This window comes from Pelophylax lessonae (genome assembly GCF_965119305.1).
Source record: "Pelophylax lessonae genome assembly, chromosome: 5".
Lineage (NCBI taxonomy): Eukaryota > Metazoa > Chordata > Amphibia > Anura > Ranidae > Pelophylax > Pelophylax lessonae.
The window spans coordinates 433,893,340-433,904,624 of record NC_138772.1 but is presented as its reverse complement, the minus strand read 5'-3'; the positions used below and the strand labels follow the sequence as shown (position 1 = coordinate 433,904,624).

At 44.5% G+C, this 11,285-nt stretch overlaps 1 protein-coding gene across 1 annotated transcript in view; it reads right to left on the bottom strand.

Annotated features, from left to right (window-relative positions):
* CHD7 (chromodomain helicase DNA binding protein 7) overlaps positions 1–11,285 on the bottom strand; it is a 222,375-nt gene that overhangs the window by 77,950 nt on the left and 133,140 nt on the right. Inside the window, exons 7-8 of the mRNA XM_082258208.1 lie at positions 9,158–9,213; positions 4,777–4,891 (exon numbers count right to left, since the gene is read on the bottom strand). Coding sequence (XP_082114334.1) covers positions 4,777–4,891; positions 9,158–9,213 — 171 coding nt within the window. The remainder of the gene's footprint in view (positions 1–4,776; positions 4,892–9,157; positions 9,214–11,285) is intronic.

Below are 11,285 nucleotides of genomic sequence, written 5' to 3'. Positions count from 1 at the left end.
TAGAACGCAATTATTTGCGTTCGAACGTGTGTTTCCCGGCGTCTCAAACGCACAAACGCGTCCGAACGCGTCTGAACGCGATGACCCGCGTTTAGCGTTCGCGTTTTTCCATTTTAAAGGGGAATAATTTTTTTGACCTCTAGGAACGCTTCTAAACGCAAACGCCCGCAAACGCTGCTAAACGCCCGCTAAACGCAGGTACAAACGCGACTGAACGGACGTTTCAAACGTCCTAAAAATTCCAGCATTCAAAGGGACTTTTAACAACGTCCCGTGTACATGGAGCCTTATTAACAAATGGCAAAGACCAATGTGATGCTTGACATATGACAGGTTTGATGTAGATTGGACACCCTTAGAAGCATTGATCCCTTCACATTATTTATAAGGCAAGCTTTACTGTAGCAGAAAATGCCAATGGCAATTACGGTTTTGCTTATTTTTTTCTCCTTAGTCACAGAATATATATTTTAGTGCTGGATTCTACTGAATGACAGGGGAAGACCAAGATGGAATCCGTAAAGACTTTCATCAGTCTGACCCTTGATCCGGCTCAGCATACAGATCTAAGTGAAATTAAATTGGTGATCAGAAGGTTAGTCCCATGTGGGCAATTGTCCAAATCTGGAAAGGACAGCCACAATCCTTGGCATAATTAGATCTCAGTGAACAGAACGGAATATGCATGAATGGGTCCAGCTCAGACAGAACGGGGTAAACCCCCCCCCCCCTTCAAATGGCTTAACAGCTGAACAAGACGCAGCCAATCACCAGAAAAGTTTTCTAGCAGAAAGCACAATGCATTGACATCTGAGGTATACCCTCAATATACAGTTTGAGGTAAGTGGGGTTGATGTGGGTTTCCCATGGGCATCCCTGGTCACAGCAGGAGTATAATACAAAAATCTCCAAGCTCCAGTCTGTGGTCTTAAGGCCCGTACACACGTACCGATAGTCGGCATACAAACGTCGGCGGACGAAAGATCTGCCGATTGTACGCTTGTTAGTATGGTGCCTCCGACTGGGCATGCTCAGAAAAGAAAAAACACAGGGAAAGTTAACCATTACATGACATCACTTCTGCAGTCGGCTGTAGTCGGCGGACAAAATTCTTGTGCTGTCTTTGCACTTTTCAACAGACACCGACAGCCCAGGGACAAAAGACGGCCGATCGTTCGCTGACGATCGGTACGTGTGTACGGGCCTTTACTCCTGCTAGATTTTTGTAGCAAGTCAGATAGTGGAGAATAGACCATTCATATTCCTGGTACGTGGCAAGTAGTACTACATGTTTCACAAATATTTAATTCCGGGTGTATATAACATTACCCAAGTTTATAATATGAATTGTTATAAAGTGATACTAAAGCTAAAAAGATTTACCTTCATGCATTCCTTGCATTAAGGTAAAAAATGTTTTCTATTTCTCTCACTCCCCTCCCCCCCATTCCCTGTGTGGAGAAAAAAGGGGAGAACAGAGTCCGCGCTGTGCGCGGCTGCATTTATCCTCCCCTCTCTTACTCGTCACACAGCACTCGAGCAGCAGCAGGAGCCATTGGCTTCTGCTGCTGTCAGTACAATGTAGTGAGGAGGAAATGGGGGTGGGGCTAAGTCCTGCTGTGTAGGTCTATGGAGTGCAGCTCCATAGACACAGCTCGGAAGTAGGCAGACACTGTGTGCCCCCATTGCACATGGCTTGCTATGGGGACACACGAAGAAGAGAAGCCAGTATCACTGCTGGGGAAACCGAGAACAGGCGGATCGGGGCCGCTCTGTGCAATACTAGGGCTGAAACAATCTATTAATTGACAACTAATCTATTATGAAAGAGAAGAGGAAACTGAGGAGGAAGCGGAAACCGGGGAGGAAGAGGAAACCGGGGAGGAAGAGGAGGAGCTTCGGCATCCCCATGAGGCTTTGGTTGTCTCCAGCATCTCCCAGACTAAGGGAAAATGGACCCCGTGACAGCGGGCTACACAAACATGGCCATCAACTGGAGACCGGCCAGACTAAGGGAAAACGGCCCGGTGACACCATCGGGCTATACAATCATGGTTACCAACCAGAGACCAGCCAGACCGAGGGAAAATAGCCGCCATCAGCTACAGCATGCTGCCAGGACCCTCCCTGTGCCCTCTGCAACGCTGCACCCCCCTACTGAAGGTGGGACACACTTTAAGGGAGACTCCACTGCGCACCGGTCTCTGCACTGGGACCCCCCTGCACTATACCCACACTGCAAACAGTGGAGCATGCACCTAGGGGTCTCCTACACTGGGATCCCTCCAGACTACCAGGGAAGGACACACTATTCCAGGACCCTTACAGAGTGGGAATAGCGGGGGAGACCCCAGGGGTCTCTGCTGCATCCTCTGCCCTGGGACCCCCACCAGACTCCAGGTCTGGACAGGGGGGAAAGGGAATGGGGGGGGGTATGGGGAGTCCAGCTCACTTAGGGATTTTAAGGATGGGAGGAGGGAACCTGCAGGCAGGTCCGACCGTCCCTGGGGGTTACCTGCATCCACACCAAAAAAAAAAAAAACACACCAAAAGGGGAGAGGGGGACTGAACTTACCCTTCTTTGGTGTGGGTAACGCTCCAGACAGAATCCTCGCCACCGAAGTAGGGCAGCTGTCGGCTAAGACCGCTACGTCTCAGACCCAAGCCCGGTCGAATGCGACCCTGTGAGACATTTAACTCGTGACCCAGCCTCTGTCCGTGAGGCTATGTTGCAGCCGACCCAGCACGTAGCTGCGGTCTGCGCGCGCTTGCTGGCTGGGGTGGAGGGAAACCACTGGATCTAAATTATCCAGCCCAGGCCAGCAGTTGACTGTAGATCTCATGAGAGAAAAAAACAAAAAGATGTAAGGAAGGAGAAAAAATTGCTACGACCAGAGATCCCAGCCGGGAGCCTAGGTCCTTACTCCTGACTACACAGAATAAAACTGATTACCTAGAGCAGAGAGGGGGGTTATATACCAAGCTGAGGACAGGTGTTTTTTGTTCTGCCTAGTCCTACTCCTGGAGGAGGCAATATAACCCAGTAGTTATGATTTATGGAGCGCTGTGTCCGTCTATGAATGAAAAAGAAATGAACATTTTTTTGAAGGAAGACATGGTTTTTGTATGGCCAGCTTAAGTGACAGCAGGCACAGGTAGCTTTCATCAAACCACCTGCCTATGACAAGGGAGTCTGTCATACTTAATATATTACAATTCTGTCTGAAAATCCGCAAAAAAAAAAAAAAAAAAAGTCTTTACATTTTTTGTTTTCTTTAAATAAAAAATTTAATTTGAGTCTGATTACACAGTATATCTCTTCTGTTATTCTCAGAGTGGATTAGAGATTTTTCTCCCTAACCATATAGTTGGTTATTTATATTTACCACTACATAGAGATATGCAATTGCCTTTTTTTACATATTAACTAAATTATACACCACACTAAGGGTATTATCGGATTAATCAAAACCATAAATGGCCAACGAATCAATTATATAAAGAATTGTTAGTTGCTGCCCTATGCAATAACATTGCACAAAACCGGTGATTATAAAAGGTTTGTTATTTTAATAAAAAACACATTTTTAACTTTAGTAACAAACTTTAAAGTGGATTTTCACCCTGAATGTTCTCTATGCAAGCTAAACAGTATACCATAGCACATGTACCTTGATGAACATAGAACTAGGTTAACATTTTTTATTAGCACCCCAGTTGTCCAATGGAAACTGCTGGTGATTTATCATTACGCGACCCATTGGGGGGAGATTTATTAAAACTGGTGCACACAGAATCTGGTGCAGCTGTACATAGTAACCAAATAGCTTCCAAAGTCAACTTGTTCAATTAAGCTCTGATAGTTTAAATCTGGAAGCTGGTTGGTTACTATGAACAGCTGCATCAGATCCTGTGTGCACCAATTTTACTAAATCTCTCCCATGGTGTTTCTCAGCCACATACCCCAACACTATCTAAATCCGACACCATTAGGGCACAGAGGAAGTGTTTTCCTGTCAGGCTTTCATCACAAGATGTAGCATTGAGAGTGACACCATGAGCTGAATGGTGTCGCTAGTAAAGGACTGACTGTTCCCCCAGCCGATTTAACACAGACAGAAGTCAAACATGGTGCTATGCATTTATGAACATGCACATTTATATGGCTGTTAAATTCATGTAATTCTAGGGTAAACTTCTACTTTAAAGTTACTTTTTAAAATGTCCACAGACATTCCTATATGTTACAATAAAAAAGGACCACTGGTTTGGCATTAATAATCAGCTTTTGGGAAAAGGAAAGGAAATCATGAAAACCTCAGCAGCAACAGTAATTCCAACCATAATAATCACAATCCCCAGCAGTAATAACACGGATCGAGTATCACACACTCCACCCACTGAGTAATGAATATGACCCTAGCTTGACCATCAGCTCTGATTTTCTTCACTGTCTCAGAAGCATAAACCTTTTTTTCAGCAAGCTTTCTAGGAAATCATTAAATTATTCCTCAAATTTAAGGCACACATTTAAGCCATTCATACATGTAACCAGATTTCCTAGAAGAGAAAGCTGCCTGTCAGTATATCAGGACATCCCACTATTCTTTATCATGAAGCAGAGTGGAAAGACCGCAATATACATCCTGACAACAGGAAGCCAACCAACTTCCTGTTTATAGAAGTGAATATTACACAAAGAAATCTGAACAGCACCGTCTGTAACCATGTAAAGACACTGGCACACACAAACAATCCAAACAATGTGCAGCTCACCTCTGAGAGGAATTTGTTCTGGCCTTGCTTCGCCCGAAAGCGCTTAATTTTCTGTTGAATCCTCTTGTCTTTCTCCAGGTCCTCCATCAAAGCCCACTGACAGTGCAAATAAGAACTGCGGAAAAGAAAAGCAATTGTAGAATCCATCTTTTCAAACAGCCAACCACAGTGGATCTTAACTACCGTCATACGTTTTATACTGGGAGAAAGGTGGCCGAGGTGTTCTGAAGAGCCAATTTAAAATGGCACCGTGCTTCTATTGTGCGCATGCCCAGTGCACACACATTGCCTCTGATCGTGCCATCATTAGACCATAGGCAAAATGAACGAAAGCAGAGTAGCTCTCTGGCTTGATGGCCAATCCCAAATGTAAACTGTCCAACTGTTTACATTTGAAAGCCCTCCCTTTCCTCTGTTGTAAGGGCCAATCAATGAATGTTTACACATAGAAATGTTTGAATGAATTAATGTATACATAATGGGTAGGCAGTAGCAACTTTGATTTTGAGTAACTTTAATGTGAAACAGTTTTAACCCTTTCACCGTCACCTCCCCCCAAGTTTGACCTCTACATTACCAAGCCCCATGTTTTAACCAAATTATTACCAGCATATGTCTTCATTTGCAAAAATTTGTGCTAAAAAAAAATAAATTGGGTGTCTTCTTTGAAAAAAGGAGTTTCTCTTGTCATATTTATGTTTGGTTTTTTTTTGTTTTTTTTTTGTTTTTACAGCATTTACAGGAAAAAAAATAAATAAAAAGTTTATTTTTTTTTTTTTAAATCACACCGCACCTGAAACTGAGAAATGGGCTAGTAATAAAGGGGAATAGATACTCGAAAGAGGTTAAATAGGCTTATTTAACTACCTCCCACCCGGCCATAGTACATATACGGCCGGGCGGGAGTCTCGTCCTTCTGAATGGACGTTCCGGAACGTCCTTCAGAAGGAGAGAGATCGCGCCGCCGCGGGCACGCGCAGCGGCGCGATCTCGATGTGCCTGTGTCCCTCGGACACAGAGCGACATCATTCGGCAGGAGGGCCCTGTGATTGGCCCTCCTGATCACATGACGGCTGTGTCCAATCACAGCCGTCATGTAATGTAAATAGAGCCGTTGTAACGGCTTCGATCTCTTCTCCTCCTGACAGATCCTGTCAGTGAGGAGAAGATCAGAGGATCGGTGCTGCTGCGGGGGTGATCAGTGAGTATTTCTAATTACTCACTGATCACAGGGGGGGTCTGTGCTGGTAATCAGAACATTGATTACCAGTGCAGCCCTGGGGGGGGGGGGGGGGAGGGGTGCCACTAAGCCACCAGGGATGCCCACCCATGACCACCAGGGATGCCCACTATGGCCACCAGGGATGGCAAGCAGGGATCAGAGAGCCCCCCAGTGCCCTCCCTATCAGTGTTGCCCACCAATGGCATCTATCAGTGCTGCCCACCAGTGCCATTATTGCCATCTATCAGTGCCGCCCACCAGTGCCCATTATTGCCCACCAGTGCCGCCCATCAGTGCCGATCAGTGCCACCCATCAGTGCCGATCAGTGCCACCCATCAGTGCCGATCATTGCCACCCATCAGTGCCGCCAATCACTGCCCATCAGCGCTGCCTATCACTGCCCATCAGCGCTGCCTATCAGTGCCACATATCAGTGCCACATATCAGTGCCACATATCAGTGCCACATATCAGTGCCGCATATCAGTGCCGCATATCAGTGCCGCATATCAGTGCCACATATCAGTGCCACATATCAGTGCCACATAGTGCCGCATATCAGTGCCACCCCATCAGTGCCACCCCATCAGTGCCACCCCATCAGTGCCACCCCATCAGTGCCACCCCATCAGTGCCACCCCATCAGTGCCACCCCATCAGTGCCACCCCATCAGTGCCACCCCATCAGTGCCACCCCATCAGTGCCACCCCATCAGTGCCACCCCATCAGTGCCACCCCATCAGTGCCACCCCATCAGTGCCACCCCATCAGTGCCTGTCAGTGCGGCATCATCAGTGCTCATCAGTGCAGGAAAAAACATACCTATTTACAAAATTTTATAACCTAAACAAAAAACTTTTTTTTTTTTTTCAAACTTTTCAGTCTTTTTTTATTTGTGCACCAAAAAAGAAAAAAACTGAAGGTGATCAAATACCACCAAAAGAAAGCTCTATTTGTGGGGAAAAAATGACACAAATTTGGTTTAGGTACAGCGTTGCATGACCGCGCAATTGTCATTCAAATTGCAACAGCGCTAAAAGCTGAAAATTGGTCTGGGAAGGAAGGGGGTTTAAGTGCCCAGTATTGAGGTGATTAAAACAGATATTTTATTTTTGGGTGGGAGATGATGGGAGAAATCATATACTAGCTTCTTACATCTCTTTTTAGTAGTAGGGATGAAATTCTCCCCCCAGAGTATTTAGCACTTTCCCTTCCTCCTCCACCATTTCCTTACTTCTCCTGTATAGAGGGTGGTATGGAGGGACTTCAATCTGGAATTCCCAGAGTACCTGCATCATGTCTCTGCCCTCCTGTAGGAACAGAATGAGTCATTTCTCTCTAACATCACATGAATGGCAACAGAAAGAATGTGATTACCGGGTGATGGTTGCAGCAGGTCGAGAGACAGACAAGAGAATGCAGATACCCCATATAAGTTGAAGCAGCTGCCTAACACAACTGGAATACCAGTTATGCTCACTGTGTACCGTTGTCTGTGCTGTCAAACAGACCTGCTGGAAAACCAGCATTCAATCAGCGCTTGCAGGCAATGGCTGATCTATGCATTGTGATTTGGGGGAAGGGGGTACATGAATACATGCATCTGTCAGGTTATTTTTTTCCTTCAACCCCCTGGCTGAATAAAAGGGAAAAAAAAAAAACCTTTGTGAATACCCTGCCTTATTCAATAAGCAGTACAAGCAGGAACTGGCAATCTCAAGAGATAAGCAATGGCAGCCTCTTACTTTCCCAGTACAGGTTTCCTTTTAAGAACCACCCCCTCCCTCAGATAGGACAAAAACCTGGAAACACTACATGATTTGCAGGTGTGAAAGTGACGACATGTTTCGTGGTTAAAGCAGATCTGCGATGTTTCAAGGTACAGTATCAAAAGGTTATGATGACATATACAGTTTCCTGGAAAACGTTGTCTGATAAGCATAAGTACAATCAACATGGTCAACTGACCGAAAGACAAAAAGGACATTGCACAGGATTGTGACCTGGATTTTTGCATGAAGAGTGGTATCAGATTCCATTATCCACTATCCAAGACTTCGATTTGTCAATTCAGGCGGTCCTGGGTGCCAAAAGGTGGTCAAACACCATATAAGGCAACGATTTTGTTATTTTACCATACTTGTTTCCAAAATTTTGTCAAACCCCTATATATTCCACCTTTTCTTTTTTTTGGCCCTGGCATCCACAACATACTCACATCCCCAAGGAATTTGCTGCACTGCTTCTGCACACCAGGTCCCGCACTGCTGTCTGTCACTTTGCCACCATTGGGAGTCAGCTGCGTTTTCCTGATGTGCATTTTTGGTATACTGGCCCAAAACCTCCAGGGATAAGGGACAGATGAGAGACCTGAAGTGAGGGGCCCTTACAACAAAATTGTTATTAAAGACCAAGTTCACCATTTGGAACATGTTACACCCATATTTAGGGTGGAACCTCTAACATGCTCCAGCTCCTTCTGCCAGTTCACCCGATCCCCCCTTAATGTGACATTGGGCAGGGAATCTTTTCCCTGAACCTTCTGTCACTTTTTGAAAAGAGTGTGGCTGTGCATTGTTTATTCACAGTTTCCTGTGAACTACAAGTACTGTCAGCCGCTGAAGATGACAGCTTGTAGTTCTAAATAAACTACAAGGGGGCGGATGAACGCTCTTATAGTCCATTCCTAAGCCCTGCAAGAAAAAAATAAAAGCACATTTTTTTCTGCAAAAATATGTGCATTTATTATTTTTCCTGGAAAGGTGAACCTATCTTATAAAAAATAGAAAAAAAAATCCTTTTGCGATTGTGGAAAGAAAGGGGACAACGATTAACAAAGTGGACAAAGAGGGTAAAGGTCTGCTAACTACCCCCAAGAATGAAGGTTTATATTAGTTCTAGCAGCTAAATATAATAGGATTTTTCCTGTTCTTTTAAAATTCCAGGAACTCATTTGGTGTTGTATAAAAGTGTTGACTGAAGTGAGTCATGTGAAAGGCAGGAACACCCCCTGGACTTGTAAAAGGTCCCCCTTGGGAGTACAGGCACCACATATTGGGAAGACTTCTCAGTAACATTCATTATATCCCAGGCACCCAGCTGAGACTACAGACTGCCCACCTCTGAGCAATATTACAGAGATAAAACAATTTACTTACAAGTTCTTGTACTTCACATAAAATTCTTCCATTTCTACTTCTTCCCCAGACTCCAGCTACAAGGGAAGAAAGCACATTTCAGAGTCAGAGTTTTAATGAACATAGGTGAATCACTGCCGAGCACAACCGGCCGGGAAAGTTACAAGCAGCACAGGAGTTTTAGATATTCATAATGTGTAATTCGGCCAGCCAGCTATGTCTCTAGCAGGATTCCACTCATTATGAGTAATAAAATGATTTGTAGCTGTCTGAAGTGCAGACTCCGTTCTCCGTGACTCTTTATGCGTTCAGACAGAATAATGTATATCACATGGCGTGTGTTGTACCATCAAGATATTAACCATTAAACCCTTGTAAATAAAAAGCAAATGTTCCCTTGAAGAACAGCTGTCTGACTCCGCATTGTCATATCTCAGACATGAATAATGTTTAACTCCTCCCTCGCTGCACGCACTTTTCATTCACAACGGCCTGACCCTGTACCTGGCTGGCTGCCAAACCCACAGCGTTAAGTAGACGCCAAGTGTACCATTTTCTCAGGCAGCAGCCAATTAACAACTGCACTCCCTAATGCCAAATGTATTATTTTTGGCTGGCTCAATACAGTCTTGCTGCATTTTTACAATTGGCTTCTACGGGGTGTGTGCCTGTGTGTTGAGAGGAAGCTAACCGCTGACTACAAAATGCTTGTGGTCGGCAATTTATATTGCTTTCGTGTTCGCACTTAAGACATCACTAAGGGCATGACTGAATCGGATTTGATACAATGCTCTCACCACGGCGGTTAAGACACCAGTTAAGACGTTCATTTGAGAGATGCTGAAAGAGCGAGTCTGCACTTTCTCAGGAGCTGTTTTTAACTAGAGCTGAATGAATGAGAATGAAGCCAATGGGAGCGCGAGGAAGAAAATTCCTGAAAAGACTGTCAGCGAGCGTACACTAGAAAGAGTAATGGTTCAATAGCAAAGCGAAAGTGAATTTTACAGAGCAGTCTCCAGTGCTTTCAAACACAGATAGTAAATCCCCATAGAACTGCCTAGGAGAGGAGTCTTCCCATGAAAGGATCTGGACAAAAACACAGATGTGCACAAACTAAAGCCAGCTAAACTCACGCAGGGGGCATATATAAACAGCCATTCAATTTATGTACAACAAACATTACTGTATGTATAACCTACTAAAAACTGCTTAAAGGGACAGTGCACCATTCCACCCCTAACCCTCCATCTAGAAAAACTAATACAAACTAACCAAAGTGTGCCCTTTATTTTTTTCTGCTTTTTTGTTCCCTTAGAATTTTGTAAAGGTGTCTTATATGCCAAATGGGATATACTCACATATTTCTGGCTGTTCCATGAAGCCTCAATCAGATCAGCTATTCCTCTTCCAGGATGCATACTAAATCTGGAGTGAACGCTTGCTATGAAGCAGAGCAGGTTCAGCTTTACTGCCCCAGAACTAGCTTGCAGCCTTAGAGAAAATGGCCGCTTCCATCAGAGGCTTCTCAAATCAGATGTTTACAACCAGACTTTGGGCACAAAGAAAAAAAAATCTATTACAGCAGTTATACATTTTGTTGGCAGAAAGAAACGCCATTAGGTTGGCTTTATTCTACAGCAGTCAAATCTGTTCTTTTACATTAGGTGGGGGAAGTAAGGCTCCCACTGTACAGTTCTGTGCCTGTGCACACAGGTTTTAAAGATCTCATTGATACCGTCATATCTCAAAGTTCCTCCCCTCCAGCTCATTCCCTGCCTCTGTCTTGGGAATTGCCAAAGGGAGAAGGGGACAGATCTGACTGTGGTACTGGGGTCTATAAGACCTGTGTGCTTACATCTAAGCAGGCACAGAAGTATAGAGAAAGTGAGAACTTTATTTCCCCCACATGCAAAAAGAACAGATGTGATAGCTGTAGAATTAAGCCAGTTTGACGGAGGGTTCTCGTCTGCCAACGAAATGTAAAACTGCTGTAATAATGGTGACTTTTTTGTGCCCAACGATGGGCTTTAAAATGTATGAATAACCACACCTTTGCTTTTTGGTTTTGGATAGATAAGTAAGGATTTGAAAAGGGTCATTTTTTTTACAGTCTTTGTTCTGTCCTGGATTTACAGCAACAGGAAACCTA